This window comes from Tachyglossus aculeatus, chromosome 7 (assembly GCF_015852505.1).
Source record: "Tachyglossus aculeatus isolate mTacAcu1 chromosome 7, mTacAcu1.pri, whole genome shotgun sequence".
NCBI classification, from domain to species: Eukaryota; Metazoa; Chordata; class Mammalia; order Monotremata; family Tachyglossidae; genus Tachyglossus; species Tachyglossus aculeatus.
Window position 1 is genome coordinate 2,717,758 of NC_052072.1, and position 18,275 is coordinate 2,736,032.

The window sequence follows — 18,275 nt, forward strand, 5'->3', positions numbered from 1 at the left end:
GAGGTCGTGGGTTCTAATCCTGGCTCCGCCACTTGTCTGCTGTGTGACCTTGGGCAAATCACTTAATAATAATAATAATAATAATAATAGCATTTTTAAGCGCTTACTATGTGCCGAGCACTGTTCTAAGCACACTTCTCTGGGCCTCATTTCCCTCATATATAAAAAGGGGGTGAAGACTGTGAGCCCCCCGTGGGACAACCTGATGACCTTGTATCTACCCCAGTGCTTAGAACAGTGCTTGGCACATAGTAAGCGCTTTTCTGTGCTCAGTTCCCTCGTGGCTTAGTGGAAAGCGCTGGGAGAGATACAAGGGGATCAGGTTGTCCCCCGTGGGGCTCTCAGTCTTCATCCCCATTTGACAGGTGAGGGAACTGAGGCCCAGAGAATAATAATACTAGTTTTTATTATATTTGTTAAGCGCTTACTACGTACCAAGCACTGTTCTAAGCACTGGGAGAGATACAAGATCATCAGGTTGTCCCCCGTGGGGCTCTCAGTCTTCATCCCCATTTGACAGGTGAGGGAACTGAGGCCCAGAGAATAATAATACTAGTTTTTATTATATTTGTTAAGCGCTTACTACGTACCAAGCACTGCTCTAAGCACTGGGGGAGATACAAGATCATCAGGTTGTCCCACGTGGGGCTCCCAGTCTTCATCCCCATTTTACAGGGGAGGGAACTGAGGCACAGAGAATGATAATAATGATATCTGTTAAGCGCTTACTATTCATTCAATCATATTTATTGAGCGCTTACTGTGTGCAGAGCACTGGACTAAGCGCTTGGGAAGGACAAGTTGGCAACATAGAGAGACGGTCCCTACCCAACAGTGGGCTCACTATGTGCCAAGCACTGTTCAAAGAGCTGGGGTAGATACAAGGTCATCAGGTGGTCCCCCGTGGGGCTCACAGTCTTCATGCCCATTTTCCAGATGAGGTCACTGAGGCCCAGAGAAGTGAAGTGACTTGCCCAGAGTCACACAGCAGACAAGCGGCAGAGCCGGGATTAGAACCCACGACCTCTGACTCCCAAGCCCGGCCTCTTCATTCATTCATTCATTCAATCGTATGTATTGAGCACTTACTGTGTGCAGAGCGCTGCACTAAGCGCTTGAAAATGATGCTATTTTTTAAGCACTTGGGAACCTTACCCATTGGGGAAATGGAACCTAAACTGGGTTTGTCATCTTCAGGTTCCTAACCTAAATCAAATAAATCAGGCGCTTAACATAAATCGCCACTTGATCTTAATGATGATGACGATGGCATTTATTAAGCGCTTACTATGTGCAAAGCACTGTACTAAGCGCTGGGGAGGTTACAATGTGATCAGGTTGGCCCACGGGGAGGCTCACAGTCTTCATCCCCATTTGACAGATGAGGAAACTGAGGCCCAGAGAAGTGAAGTGACTTGCCCAAAGTCACCCAGCTGACAATTGGCGGAGCGGGGATTTGAACCCATGACCTCTGACTCCAAAGCCCGCGCTCTTTCCACTGAGCCACGCTGCTTCTCCGGCTATTCCTTAATCAGAGGAATAGATAAATGTTCCTTGTAAAAGTGGACTTAAGCCAAGACTAAGAAGCTCTTTGGAAATATTTGTTCCGGTTTATCAAAAATCTGGTTGTCCCTTGAGGTGTTGAGGAAGCTTACTAATTAATGTATGATGCAAGATACCTCTCTATTTGCATACGACTGTTAATGTTATGTTGCCAACTTGTCCTTCCCAAGCGCTTAGTACAGTGCTCTGCACACAGTAAGCGCTCAATAAATACGATTGAATGAATGAATGTTAGCAGATTTGCTAGTTGGTGCAAATTTGCCCAGTTGCTGAACCAGAAATGCTTGATAAAAAGAATTTACATGTTCCCCACAGCACATGGGTCCTCTTCTAATTTTTATGGCTGCTGCTGCGATGATGATGGACATCTATTAATCTATTAATTAATTACTCTATCAATTATAATTAATTATTATTCTGGTGACTTGACACCTGTCCACATGTTTTGTTTTGTTGTCTGTCTCTCCCTTCTAGACAGTGAGCCCGCTGTTGGGGAGGGACTGTCTCTATATGTTGCCAACTTATACTTCCCAAGCGCTTAGTACAGCGCTCTGCACACAGAAAGCGCTCAATAAATACGATTGAATGAATGAATGAATTAATTAATTAATTAGTTAATGTTAGCAGATTTGCTAGTTGGTGAAACTTTGCCAAGTTGCTGAACCAGAAATGTTTGATAAAAAGAATTTACATGTTCCCCACAGCACATGGGTCCTCTTCTAATTTTTATGGCTGCTGCTGTGATGATGATGGACATCTATTAATCTATTAATTAATTACTCTATTAATTATAATTAATTATTATTCGGGTGACGACACCTGTCCACATGTTTTGTTTTGTTGTCTGTCTCTCCCTTCTAGACTGCGAGCCCGCTGTTGGGGAGGGACCGTCTCTATATGTTGCCAACTTATACTTCCCAAGCGCTTAGTACAGCGCTCTGCACACCGTAAGCGCTCAATAAATACGATTGAATGAATGAATGAATGTTAGCAGATTTGCTAGTTGGTGAAACTTTGCCAAGTTGCTGAACCAGAAATGTTTGATAAAAAGAATTTACATGTTCCCCACAGCACATGGGTCCTCTTCTAATTTTTATGGCTGCTGCTGTGATGATGATGGACATCTATTAAACTATTAATTAATTACTCAATTATAATTTATTATTATTATTATTATTATTATTATTCTGGTGACTTGACACCTGTCCACATGTTTTGTTTTGTTGTCTGTCTCTCCCTTCTAGACTGTGAACCCATTGTTGGGTAGCGACTGTCTCTATATGTTGCCAACTTATACTTTCCAAGCGCTTAGTATAGTGCTCTGCACACTGTAAGCACTCAATAAATACGATTGAATGAATGAATTAATTAATTAATTAATGTTAGCAGATTTGCTAGTTGGTGCAAATTTGCCAAGTTGCTCAACCAGATATGTTTGATAAAAAGAATTTGCATGTTCCCCACAGCACATGGGTACTCTTCTTATTTTTATGGCTCCTGCTGTGATGATGATGGACATCTATTAATCTATTAATTAATTACTATATTAATTATAATTAAATATTATTATTATTATTATGGTGACTTGACACCTGTCCACATGTTTTGTTTTGTTGTCTGTCTCTCCCTTCTAGACTGTAAGCCCGCTGTTGGGTAGGGACCGTCCCTAGATGTTGCCAACTTATACTGCCCAAGCGCTTAGTACAGCGCTCTGCACACCATAAGCGCTTAATAAATATGATTGAATGAATGAATGTTAGCAGATTTGCTAGTTGGTGAAAATTTGCCAAGTTGCTGAACCAGAAATGTTTGATAAAAAGAATTTGCATGTTCCCCACAGCACATGGGTACTCTTCTTATTTTTATGGCTGCTGCTGTGATGATGATGGACATCTATTAATCTATTAATTAATTACTATATTAATTATAATTAATTATAATTAATTATTATTATTATTATTATTATTATTATTATTCTGGTGACTTGACACCTGTCCACATGTTTTGTTTTGTTGTCTGTCTCTCCCTTCTAGACTGTGAGCCCATTGTTGGGTAGGGACCGTCTCCATATGTTGCCAACTTATACTGCCCAAGCGCTTAGTACAGCGCTCTGCACACAGTAAGCGCTCAATAAATACGATTGAATGAATGAATGAATGCTAGCAGATTTGCTAGGTGGTGAAAATTTGCCAAGTTGCTGAACCAGAAACGTTTGATAAAAAGAATGTGCATGTTCCCCACAGCACATGGGTACTCTTCTTATTTTTATGGCTGCTGCTGTGATGATGATGGACATCTATTAATCTATTAATTAATTACTCTATGAATTATAATTAATTATTATTATTATTATTCTGGTGACTTGACACCTGTCCACATGTTTTGTTTTGTTGTCTGTCTCTCCCTTCTAGACTGTGAGCCCATTGTTGGGTAGGGACCGTCTCTGTATGTTGCCAACTTATTCATTCATTCATTCAATCGTATTTATTGAGCGCTTACTGTGTGCAGAGCGCTGTACTAAGCGCTTGGGAAGTCCAAGTTGGCCACATCTAGAGACAGTCCCTACCCAACAGTGGGCTCACAGTCTAGAAGGGGGAGACAGAGAACAGAACCAAACATATTCACAAAATAAAATAAATAGAATAGGTATGTACAAGTAAAATAAATGGAGTAATAAATCCGTACAAACATCTATACATGTATACAGTCAATCAATCAATCAATCATATTTATTGAGCGCTTACGGTGTGCAGAGCACTGCACTAAGCGCTTGGGAAGTCCAAGTTGGCCACATCTAGAGACGGTCCCTACCCAACAGTGGGCTCACAGTCTGGAAGGGGGAGACAGAGAACACCACAAAACATATTAACAAAATAAATAGAATATACATGTATAAAATATATTCATTCATTCAATAGTATTTATTGAGCGCTTACTGTGTGCAGAGCACTGGACTAAGCGCTTGGGAAGTCCAAGTTGGCCACATCTAGAGACAGTCCCTACCCAACAGCGGGCTCATGGTCTAGAAGCCGCCCTCCGCCCCTGAGCCGAAGGGGCGGCCGGGGTCGCTGCCCACCCGGCCGCTGGCCTCATTTGTTCAGTCGTCTTGATTGAGCACTTACTGTGTGCAGAGCACTGTACTAAGCGCTTGGGAAGTCCAAGTTGGCAACTTCTAGAGACGGTCCCTACCCAACAGTGGGCTCACGGTCTAGAAGCTGCCCTCCGCCCCTGAGCCGAAGCGGCGGCCAGGGTTGCTGCCCACCTGGCCGCTGGCCTTGTTCATTCAGTCACATTTATTGAGTGCTTACTGTGTGCAGAGCACTGTACGAAGCACTTGGGAAGTCCAAATTGGACACATATAGAGACGGTCCCTACCCAACAGTGGGCTTACAGTCTGGAAGGGGGAGACGGAGAACACCACAAAACATATTAATAAAATAAATAGAATATATAAGTATAAAATATATTCATTCATTCAATCGTATTTATTGAGTGCTTACTGTGTGCAAAGCACTGGACTAAGCGCTTGGGAAGTCCAAGTTGGCCACATCTAGAGATGGGCCCTACCCAACAGCGGGCTCACGGTCTAGAAGCCGCCCTCCGCCCCCGAGCTGAAGGGGCGGCCGGGGTCGCTGCCCACCTGGCCGCTGGCCTCATTCATTCAGTCGTCTTGATTGAGCGCTTACTGTGTGCAGAGCACTGTACTAAGCGCTTGGGAAGTACAAATTGGATACATCTAGAGACAGGCCCTACCCAACAGCGGGCTCACGGTCTAGGAGCCGCCCTCCGCCCCTGAGCCGAAGGGGCGGCCGGGGTCGCTGCCCACCCGGCCGCTGGCCTCCTTCGTTCAGTCATCTTGATTGAGCGCTTACTGTGTGCAGAGCACTGTACTAAGCGCTTGGGAAGTACAAATTGGACACATCTAGAGACAGGCCCTACCCAACAGTGGGCTCACGGTCTAGAAGCTTCACTCCGACCCCAAGCCAAAGGGGCGGCCGGTGTCGCTGCCCACCCAGCCACTGGCCTCATTCATTCAGTCGTCTTGATTGAGCGCTTACTGTGTGCAGAGCACTGTACTAAGCGCTTGGGAAGTACAAATTGGACACATATAGAGACGGTCCCTACCCAACAGCGGGCTCACGGTCTAGAAGCTTCCCTCCGACCCTGAGCCGATGGGGTGGCTGGGGTTGCTGCCCACCCGGCCGCAGGCCTCATTCATTCAGTCGTCTTGATTGAGCGCTTACTGTGTGCAGAGCACTGTACTAAGCGCTTGGGAAGTACAAATTGGACACGTATAGAGGCAGGGTCGCTGCCCACTCACCCACCTGGGCCCGGGCCTCCGGTGGCCCCCTCGCCCGTCTCGGCCGCATCGGGCCCGGGTTCCGGGTCCTCTCCCGGGGGCCGGGGGTCGGTGGGGGCGTCCTGCGGGTTCACCTCCGACCCCTGCCACATTTCCTCGTCCTCCTCCTCCTCCGGGGTCGGCGGCCCCTCTGCCTCGGCCTCCCCGCCTTGGCCCGGGCCACGTGGCCGGGCCTCGGCCTCCTCCGCCTCCGCCGGGGCGGCCTCGAACACCAGCGGGCCTCCGTCCTCGTCCGAGGAGGCCGCGAAGGCCGCGTCGTCGTGGTCTTCCTCGTCCGAATCGATGTGCAGCATGGCGCTCAGCCGGGTGTCCGTGGGGAAGCTGCTCCTGAGCTTGGGGGACGCCCCCGGGGGACGCCCCGGTCCCAAAGGGGGGGACGCCACCGATGCCTCGTCCGGCTCGCGGCTGGCGTCGAGGGCACGGCCCGGATTTCCATCCGGGGCGGCCTCCTCCTCGGCGCCGACGGCGTCGGAGCAGTTGGGACACTCTGGGGGGTCCCCGGGGTCGTTGGGGGCGTCTCCCCCTACCTCCTCCTCCTCCTCTTCTTCGTCGGAGGGGCTCCCCAAGTCCCCATTCAGGGCGCCCGCGCCCAGCAGGGCTCCCACGGCCTCCGCCGACGTCTCTGCACAGGCGGGAGACAAGGAGGCGTCAACCGATCATTCAATCGTATCCATTGAGCGCTCACTGTGTGCAGAACACTGTACTAAGCGCTTGGGAAGTCCAAGTTGGCAACATATAGAGACGGTCCCTACCCAACAGTGGGCTCATTCGATCCAGCGACGTCTCTGCACAGGGGGGAGACAAGGAGGCGTCAACCGATCATTCAATCGTATCTATTGAGCGCTCACTGTGTGCAGAGCACTGTACTAATCAATCAATCGTATTTATTGAGCGCTTACTATATGCAGAACACTGTACTAAGCGCTTGGGAAGCACAAGTTGGCAACATCTAGAGACGGTCCCTACCCAACAGTGGGCTCATTCGATCCGGCGACATCTCTGCACCGGGGAGAGACAAGGAGGCGTCAACCGATCATTCAATCGTATCTATTGAGCGCTCACTGTGTGCAGAGCACTGTACTAATCAATCAATCAATCAATCAGTCATATTTATTGAGCGCTTACTGTGTGCACAGCACTGTACTAAGCACTTGGGAAGTACAAGTTGGCAACATATAGAGACGGTCCCTACCCAACGGTGGGCTCACTCGATCCGGCGACGTCTCTGCACCAGGAAGAGATAAGGAGGCGTCAACCGATCATTCATTCAATCGTATTTATTGAGCACTCACTGCGTGCCGAGCACTGTACTAAGCACTTGGGAAGCACAAGTTGGCAACATCTAGAGACGGTCCCTACCCAACAGTGGGCTCATTCGATCCGGCGACGTCTCTGCACCGGGGAGAGACAAGGAGGCGTCAACCGATCATTCATTCAGTTGTATCTATTGAGTGCTTACTGTGTGCACAGCACTGTACTAAGCGCTTGGGAAGTCCAAGTTGGCAACATCTAGAGACGGTCCCTACCCAACAGTGGGCTCATTCGATCCGGCGACGTCTCTGCACCGGGGAGAGACAAGGAGGCGTCAACCGATCATTCATTCAATCGCTTCTATTGAGCGCTTACTGTGTGTGCTAACTGAGGTTACAAGGTGATCAGGTTGTCCCACGGGGGGCTCCCAGTCTTCAGCCCCATTTTACAGATGAGGGAACTGAGGCCCAGGGAATAATAATGATAATAATAATAATAATAGCATTTATTAAGCGCTTACTATGTGCCAATCACTGTTCTAAGCACTGGGGAGGTTACAAGGTGATCAGGTTGTCCCACTGGGGGCTCACAGTCTTCATCCCCATTTGACAGATGAGGTCACTGAGGCCCAGAGAAGTGAAGTGACTTGCCCAAAGTCACCCAGCTGACAAGTGGTAGGGCCGGGATTCGTATCCTCGTATCCTCCCCGCTGCTTAGAACAGTGCTGGGCACATAGTAAGCGCTTAACAAATTCCATCATCATTATTATTATAAAAGTGCCGTGCACGATCACCTTGTATCCTCCCTGGTGCTTAGAACAGTGCTGGGCACATAGTAAGCGCTTAACAAATACCATCATCATCATTATTATTATTGCAGTGCCGTGCACGATCACCACGTATCCTCTCCGGTGCTTAGAACAATCAATCAATCAATCAATCGTATTTATGGAGCGCTTACTGTGTGCAGAGCACTGTACTAAGCGCTTGGGAAGTCCAAGTTGGCAACATATAGAGACAGTCCCTACCCAACAGTGGGCTCACAGTTTAGAACAGTGCTGGGCACATAGTAAGCGCTTAACAAATACCATCATTACTATTATTATTGCAGTGCCATGCACGATCACCTCATATCCTCCCCGGCGCTTTGAACAGTGCTCGGCACGTAGTAAGCGCTTAGCAAATAATGAATGCCATTATTATTTTTCAGCGCTCATAACAGTGCTTTGCACATAGTAAGCGCTTAATAAATGCCATTATCATTATTATTATTATTATTATTGTTATTATTATTCTAGCCTGTGAGCCCGTCATTGGGTAGGGACCGTCTCCATCTGTTGCCGAATTGGACTTTCCGAGCACTTAGTCCAGTGCTCTGTGCATGGGAAGCGCTCAGTTAATGCGACAGAATGACTGAAGGAAGGAATGAATAAAATAAAAATGAAGAGAGGGAGGTGTGAAAGAAGGAATGAATAAAATGAAAATAAAGAGAGGGAGGTATGAAAGAAGGAATGAATAAAATGAAAATAAAGAGAGGGAGGTGTGAAAGAAGGAATGAATAAAATGAAAATGAGAGGGAGGTGTGAAAGAAGGAATGAATAAAATGAAAATAAAGAGAGGGAGGTGTGAAAGAAGGAATGAATAAAATGAAAATGAAGAGAGGGAGGTGTGAAAGAAGGAATAAATAAAATGAAAATAAACAGAGGGAGGTATGAAAGAAGGAATGAATAGAATGAAAATAAAGAGAGGGAGGTGTGAAAGAAGGAATGAATAAAATGAAAATGAGAGGGAGGTGTGAAAGAAGGAATGAATAAAATGAAAATAAAGAGATGGAGGTGTGAAAGAAGGAATGAATAAAATGAAAATGAGCGGGAGGTGTGAAAGAAGGAATGAATAAAATGAAAATAAAGAGAGGGAGGTGTGAAAGAAGGAATGAATAAGAGGAAAATAAAGAGAAGGAGGTGTGAAGGAAGGAATGAATAAAATGAAAATAAAGAGAGGGAGGTGTGAAAGAAGGAATGAATTAAATGAAAATAAAGAGAGGGAGGTAGGAAAGAAGGAATGAATAAAATGAAAATGAAGAGAGGGAAGTGTGAAAGAAGGAATGAGTAAAATGAAAATGAAGCAAGGGAGGTAGGAAAGAAGGAATGAATAAAATGAAAATAAAGAGAGGGAGATAGGAAAGAAGGAATGAATAAAATGAAAATAAAGAGAAGGAGGTGTGAAAGAAGGAATCAATAAAATGAAAATAAAGAGAGGGAGGTGTGGAAGAAGGAATGAATAAAATGAAAATAAAGACAAGGAGGTGTGAAAGAAGGAATGAATAAAATGAAAATAAAGAGAGGGAGGTAGGAAAGAAGGAATGAATAAAATGAAAATGAAGCGAGGGAGGTAGGAAAGAAGGAATGAATAAAATGAAAATAAATAGAGGGAGGTATGAAAGAAGGAATGAATAAAATGAAAATGAAGAGAGGGAGATGTGAAAGAAGGAATGACTGAAATGAAAATAAAGAGAGGGAGGTGTGAAAAAAGGAATGAATAAACTGAAAATAAAGAGAGGGAGGTAGGAAAGAAGGAATGAATAAAGTGAAAATAAAGAGAGGGAGGTAGGAAAGAGGGAATGAATAAAGTGAAAATAAAGAGAGGGAGGTAGGAGAGAAGGAATGAATAAAAGGAAAATCAAAAGAGGGAGGTTTCCGGGCGGGGGGCCGGCTGACCTTCGTGGGCGGAGGGGGAGACGTCCACTTTGAACTGTAGGTAGCCACTGACGTGGTCGGCCGGGAGCCTTCGTCCGAGGCTGTAGCTCAGCATCTGATCTCTGCATGGAACAAACCATCGGGTTCCAGTATAATTAATAATAATAATAATAGTAATAATAGTAATAATAATAATAATAATATGTGTTAAGTGCTTACTAGGTGCCAGGCACTGTACAGAGCACTGGGGTGGATACAAGCAAATCAGGTTGGACCCAATCCCAGTCCCCCGTGGGGCTCACAGTCTCCATCCCCATTTTCCAGATGAGGAAACTGAGGCCCAGAGAAGTGATGCTATAATAATAATAATATTTATAAAGTGCTTACTAGGTGCCAGGAACTGTACTGAGCACCGGGGTGGATACAAGCAAATCAGGTTGGACCCAATCCCTGTCCCCCGTGGGGCTCACAGTCTCAATCCCCATTTTCCAGAGGAGGAAACTGAGGCCCAGAGAAGTGATAATATAATAATAATAATATTTGTTAAGTGCTTACTAGGTGCCAGGCGCTGTACTGAGCAGCGGGGTGGATACAAGCAAATCAGGTTGGACCCAATCCCAGTCCCCCGTGGGGCTCACAGTCTCCATCCCCATTTTCCAGATGAGGGAACTGAGGCCCAGAGAAGTGATAAAATAATAATAATGATATTTATAAAGTGCTTACTAGGTGCCAGGCACTGTACTGAGCAGCGGGGTGGATACAAGCAAATCAGGCTGGACCCAATCCCTGTCCCCCGTAGGGCTCCCAGTCTCAATCCCCATTTTCCAGATGAGGGATCTGAGGGCCAGAGAAGTGATAATATAATAATAATAATATTTGTTAAGTGCTTACCAGGTGCCAGGCACTGTACTGAGCACCGGGGTGGATACAAGCAAATCAGGCTGGACCCAATCCCTGTCCCCCGTAGGGCTCCCAGTCTCAATCCCCATTTTCCAGATGAGGGAACTGAGGGCCAGAGAAGTGATAATATAATAATAATAATATTTGTTAAGTGCTTACTTGGTGCCAGGCGCTGTACTGAGCAGCGGGGTGGATACAAGCAAATCATCATCATCATCATCATCATCAATCGTATTTATTGAGCGCTTCCTATGTGCAGAGCACTGTACTAAGCACTTGGGAAGTACAGATTGGCAACATATAGAGACAGTCCCTACCCAACAGTGGGCTCACAGTCTAAAAGGGGGAGACAGAGAATAAAACCAAACATACTAACAAAATAAAATAAATAGAATAGATATGTACAAATAAAATAAAATAAAATAAAATAAAATAAAATAAAATAAAAGCAAATCAGGTTGGACCCAATCCCTGTCCCCCGTGGGGCTCACAGTCTCCATCCCCATTTCCCAGATGAGGGAACTGAGGCCCAGAGAAGTGATAATATAATAATAATAATATTTGTTAAGTGCTTACTAGGTGCCAGGCGCTGTACTGAGCACGGGGGTGGATACAAGCAAATCAGGTTGGACCCAATCCCTGTCCCCCAGGGGGCTCACAGTCTCCATCCCCATTTTCCAGATGAGGGAACTGAGGCCCAGAGTAGTGAAGTAATTATTATTATTATCATTATTATTATTTGATTATTATAATACATTATTATGTATTATATAATAATTATGTGATTATTATAATTAAAATGCTTATACAATGATTATATACTATGTAATAATATGCTTCTAGAATGTGAGCCCACTGTTGGGTAGGGACTGTCTCTCTATGTTGCCAACTTGTACTTCCCAAGCGCTTAGTACAGTGCTCTGCACACAGTAAGCGCTCAATAAACACGATTGATTGATTGATTGAATGATTGATTATTATTGTATTATTGTAATATATTATATATAATAATACATATTATTATTACTAGGGCATTTATTAAGCACTTACTATGTGCCAAGCACTGTTCTAAGCACTGGGGCGGTTACAAGGTGATCAGGCTGTCCCACGGGGGGCTCACAGTCTTCATCTCCATTTGACAGATGAGGGAACTGAGGCCCAGAGAAGTGAAGTAATAATAACAGTAATAATAATAATAATAATTATTATTATTATTATTATATAATTATTATTATGGCATTTATTAAGCACTTACTATGTGCCAAGCACTGTTCTAAGCGCTGGAGAGGATACAAGATGATCAGGCTGCCCCCCGGGGGGCTTACAGTCTTCATCCCCATTTGACAGATGAGGTCACTGAGGCCCAGAGAAGTGAAGTAATAATAATTATTATTATTATTATTACTATTATTATGTTATTATAATGTATTATAACAATTTACATTATATTATATATAACAATATAATATATTATTGTTATCATGGCATTTATTAAGTGCTTACTACATGCAAAGCACTGTTCTAAGCGCTGGGGAGGATACAAGGTGATCAGGTTCCCCCACGGGGGGCTCACAGTCGTCATCCCCATTTTCCAGATGAGGGAACTGAGGAACAGAGAAGTGAAGGGACTTGCCCAAAGTCACCCAGCTGACAAGTGGCGGAGCCAGGATTTGAACCCATGACCTTGGACTCCAAAGCCCAGGCTCTTTCCACTGAGCCATGCTGCTTCTCCATAATATAATATAATATTATTATTATTACGTGTATATATGATATATTATATAATATATACGAATGTACAATATACATTTTATTATATCAATATTAAATTTATTATGATATTTATAACTTGTTCATGTTTATATATTTATGAAATATTTTATAATAATTATAAATAGTATGAATAGCACTATTTACTATTTATATATAGTAAAATAGTACTTATTAAGCGCTTAATATGAGCCGAGCACTGTTCTAAGCGCAGGGGGAACAACAAGGTGAGCAGGTTGTCCCATGGGGGGCTCCCAGTCTTCATCCCCATTTTCCAGATGAGGTCACTGAGGCCCAGAGAAGTGAAGTGACTTGCCCAAAGTCACGCAGCTGACAGTTGGCGGAGTCGGGATTTGAACCCATGACCTCTGACTCCAAAGCCCGGGCTCTTTCCACTGAGCCACGCTGCTTCTCTGATGAAGACTGTGAGAGCCCCCCCCGCCGTGGGACAACCTGATCACCTTGTATCTTCCCCAGCGCTTAGAACAGTGCTTGGCACATAGTAAGAGTTTAATAAATGCCATTATTTTTAGAAGCAGCGTGGCTCAGTAGCAAGAGCCCAGGCTCGGGAGTGAGTAGGTCATGGGTTCTAATCCTGACTCCGCCACCTGTCAGCTGGGTGACCTTGGCCAAGTCACTTCACTTCTCTGGGCCTCAGTGACCTCATCTGGAAAAAGGGGATGAAGATTGTGAGCCCCCAGTGGGACAACCTTATCACCTTGTATCCACCCCATCGCTTAGAACAGTGCTTGGCACATAGTAAGTGCTTAACAAATACCATCATTACTATTATTATTGTTCTCTGGGCCTCAGTTCCCTCATCTGTAAAATGGGGATGAAGACTGTGAGCCCCCCGTGGGACAACCTGATCACCCTGTAACCTCCCCAGCGCTTAGAACAGTACTTGGCACATAGTAAGCGCTTAATAAATGCCTTAATAATAATAATTATTATATAATCATAATCATAATAATAATAATAATTATTATTATTATTATTACTTCACTTCTCTGGGCCTCAGTTCCCTCATCTGTAAAATGGGGATGAAGACTGTGAGCCCCCCGTGGGACAACCTGATCACCCTGTAACCTCCCCAGCGCTTAGAACAGTGCTTGGCACATAGTAAGTGCTTAATAAATGCCTTAATAATAATTATATAATAATAATAATTATGATTATGATTATGATTATGATTATTACTTCACTTCTCTGGGCCTCAGTTCCCTCATCTGTAAAATGGGGATGAAGACTGTGAGCCCCATGGGGGACACCTGATCACCTTGTATCCCCCCCAGCACTTAGAATGGTGCTTGGTACATAGCAAGTGCTTAACACATGTCATCATCATTATTATTATTATTATTATCATTCTCTGGGCCTCAGTTCCCTCATCTGTAAAATGAGGATGAAGCCTGGGAGCCCCACGGGGGACAACCTGATCACCTTGTATCCCCCCCAGCGCTTAGAACGGCGCTCGGTACATAGTAAGCGCTTAACAAATGTCATCATCATTATTATTATTATTCTCTGGGCCTCAGTTCCCTCATCTGTCAAATGGGGATGAAGACTGGAAGCCCCACAGGGGACAACCTGATGACCTTGGATCCCCCCCAGAGCTTAGAATAGTGCTTGGCACACAGTAAGCGCTTAGCAAATGCCCGCATTATCATTACCATGAGGATTCCGAACCGTGCGTGACTCGAACTCAGCGCTCCGACGGTAATAACTTAACTGTTTACCCAATGACTTGGAGTTCCAGCAGCCTCTGGATGGGCAGAGTCAGCTTTCCCAGGAAGCGCTTGATGATGGGGCGGCTTTTGGCGAATTTGTCTTTAATCTCAATCTCCAAGACGTCGGTGACGAGTGCGACGAAGGAGTATTTCTGGGAAGGAGAGGGGTTTGCACATCTTGGTACAGTGTACTAAGCTCCTAACGGCCTAGGACGGTCCCCAGCATAGAGTAAGCGCTCAACAAGTCCCATCATTATTATTATTTGTGTCTGTCATCATCACCACCATCATTATTATTATTATTTACGTGTCTTCGTATTTATTGAGCGCTTACTGGGTGCAGAGCACTGTACTAACCGTTTGGGTATTTACATCTTTCATTCATTATTATTATTATTTATGTCTGTCATCGTCATTATTATTATTATTTATGTCTGTCTTCATTCATTCAACTGGATTTAGTCATTCATTCATTCAATCGGATTTATTGAGCGCTTACTGGGTGCAGAGCACTGGACTAACCGTTTGGGTATTTACATCTGTCTTCATTTATTATTATTATTATTTATGTCTGTCATTGTCATTATTATTATTTATGTCTGTCTTCATTCAATTGGATATAGTCATTCATTCATTCATTCAATCGTATTTATTGAGCGCTTACTGGGTGCAGAGCATTGTACTAACCGTTTGGGTATTTACATCATTCATTCATTATTATTATTTATGTCTGTCATCGTCATTATTATTACTCTTTATGTCTGTCTTCATTCATTCAATTGGATTTAGTCATTCATTCATTCCATCGGATTTACTGAGCACTTACTGGGTGCAGAGCACTGTACTAACCGTTTGGTATTTACATCTGTCTTCATTCATTATTATTATTTATGTCTGTCATCATCATTATTATTATTATTATTTACGTCTGTCTTCATTCATTCAATTGGATTTAGTCATTCATTCATTCATTCAACCGTATTTACTGAGCACTTACTGGGTGCAGAGCACTGGACTAACCGTTTGGGTATTTACATCTGTCTTCATTCATATTATTATTTATGTCTGTCATCATCATCATCATTATTATTTACGTCTGTCTTCATTCATTCAATTGGATTTAGTCATTCATTCATTCATTCAATCGTATTTACTGAGCGCTTACTGGGTGCAGAGCACTGGACTAACTGTTTGGGTATTTACATCTTTCATTCATTATTATTATTTATGTCTGTCATCGTCATTATTATTACTATTTATGTCTGTCTTCATTCATTCAATTGGATTTAGTCATTCATGCATTCATATTAATTGAGCGCTTACTGGGTGCAGAGCACTGTACTAACCGTTTGGGTATTTACATCTGTCTTCATTCATTATTATTATTTATGTCTGTCATCGTCATTATTATTATTATTTATGTCTGTCTTCATTCATTCAACTGGATTTAGTCATTCATTCATTCAATTGTATTTATTGAGCGCTTACTGGGTGCAGAGCACTGTACTAACCGTTTGGGTATTTACATCTTTCATTCATTATTATTATTTATGTCTGTCATCGTCTTTATTATTATTCTTTATGTCTGTCTTCATTCATTTAATTGGATTTAGTCATTCATTCATTCATTCGTATTTCCTGAGCGCTTACTGGGTGCAGAGCACTGGACTAACCGTTTGGGTATTTACATCTGTCTTCATTCATTATTATTATTTATGTCTGTCATCATTATTATTATTATTATTATTAACGTCTGTCTTCATTCATTCAATTGGATTTAGTCATTCATTCATTCAATCGTATTCATTGATCGCTTACTGGGTGCAGAGCACTGTACTAACCGTTTGGGTATTTACATCTGTCTTCATTATTATTATTTATGTCAGTCATCGTCATTATTATTATTATTTACCTCTGTCTTCATTCATTCAATTGGATTTAGTCATTCATTCATTCATTCATTCAATCGTATTTATTGAGCGCTTACTGGGTGCAGAGCACTGTACTAACCGTTTGGGTATTTACATCTGTCTTCATTCATTATTATTATTTATGTCCATCATCGTCATTATTATTATTATTTACCTCTGTCTTCATTCATTCAATTGGATTTAGTCATTCATTCATTCAATCGTATTTCAATCAATCAATCAATCCATCGTATTTATTGAGCGTTTACTGTGTTCAGATCACTGTACTAAGCGCTTGGGAAGTACAAGTTGGCAACATATAGAGACAGTCCCTACCCAACAGTGGGCTCGTATTTATTGAGCGCTTACTGGGGCAGAGCACTGTACTAACCGTTTGGGTATTTACATCAGTCTTCATTCATTATTATTACTTATGTCTGTCATCATCATCATTATTATTATTATTTACGTCTGTCTTCATTCATTTAACTGGATTTAGTCATTCATTCATTCAATCGTATTTATTGAGTGCTTACTGGGTGCAGAGCACCGGACTAACCGTTTGGGTATTTACATCTGTCTTCATTCATTATTATTATTTATGTCTATCATCATTATTATTATTATTTACGTCTGTCTTCATTCATTCAACTGGATTTAGTCATTCATTCATTCAATCTTATTTATTGAGTGCTTACTGGGTGCAGAGCACTGTACTAACCGTTTGGGTATTTACATCTGTCTTCATTCATTATTATTATTTATGTCTGTCATCATCATTATTATTATTATTTACATCTGTCTTCATTCATTCAATTGAATTTAGTCATTCATTCATTCACACATTCAATCGTATTTACTGAGCGGTTACTGGGTGCAGAGCACTATACTAAATGCTTGGGCATTTACATCCATCTTCCTTTATTCATTCAATCGGATTTACTGAGCGCTTATTGGGTGCAGAGCACTGTACTCAGCGCTTGGGTATTTACATATGTCTTCATTCATTCCACTGGATTTATTGAGCACTTACTGGGTGCAGAGCACTGTATTAAGCGCTTGGGTATTTACATCCGTCTTCATTCATTCATTCAATCGGATTTATTGAGCACTTACTGGGCGCAGAGCACTGTACTAAGCACTTGGGTATTTACATGTGTCATCATTTATTCATTCAATCGGATTTATTGAGCGCTTACTGGGTGCAGCGCCCTGTACTAAACACTTGGGCATTTACATCTGTCTTCATTCATTCAATCGGATTTATTGAGCACTTACTGGGTGCAGAGCACTGTACTAAACGCTTGGGCATTTACAACCATCTTCATTCATTCATTCATTCAATCGGATTTATTGAGCGTTTACCGGGTGCAGAGCACTGGACTAAGCGCTTGGGTATTTACATGTCTTCATTCATTCAATCGGATTTATTGAGCACTTATTGGGTGCAGAACACTGTACTAAGTACTTGGGTATTTACGTGTCTTCATTTATTCATTCAATCGGATTTATTGAGCGCTTACTGGGTGCAGAGCACTGTACTAAACGCTTGGGTATTTACATCCATCTTCATTCATTCAATCGGATTTATTGAGCGCTTACTGGGTGCAGAGCACTGTACTAAACGCTTGGGTATTTACATCCATCTTCATTCATTCAATCGGATTTATTGAGCGCTTACTGGGTGCAGAGCACTGTACTAAATGCTTGGGCGTTTACATCCATCTTCATTCATTCATTCATTCAATCGGATTTATTGAGCATTTACTGGGTGCAGAGCACTGTACTAAGCGCTTGGGTATTTACATCTGTCTTCATTCATTCAATTGGATTTATTGAGCACTTACTGGGTGCAGAGCACTGTACTAAGAACTTGGGTATTTACATCTGTCTTCATTCATTCAATCGGATTTATTGAGCGCTTTCTGGGTGCAGAGCACTGTACTAAGCGTTTGGATATTTACATCTGTCTTCATTCATTCCTTCAATTGGATTTATTCACTCATTCATTCACTCAGTCGTATTTATTGAGTGCGTACTGGGTGCAGAGCACTGTACTAAGCGCTTAGGAGGTCCAAATCGGCAACATATAGAGA

General features: G+C 42.9%; 1 protein-coding gene across 3 annotated transcripts in view; it reads right to left on the reverse strand.

Annotated features, from left to right (window-relative positions):
- The window catches only part of HECW2 (HECT, C2 and WW domain containing E3 ubiquitin protein ligase 2), a 202,864-nt gene that overhangs the window by 114,429 nt on the left and 70,160 nt on the right, over positions 1-18,275 (reverse strand). For all 3 annotated transcript variants that reach the window (XM_038749729.1, XM_038749728.1, XM_038749730.1), the window contains exons 7-9: positions 14,279-14,421; positions 9,891-9,991; positions 5,889-6,545 (exon numbers count right to left, since the gene is read on the reverse strand). In XM_038749729.1, coding sequence (XP_038605657.1) covers positions 5,889-6,545; positions 9,891-9,991; positions 14,279-14,421 — 901 coding nt within the window. The remainder of the gene's footprint in view (positions 1-5,888; positions 6,546-9,890; positions 9,992-14,278; positions 14,422-18,275) is intronic.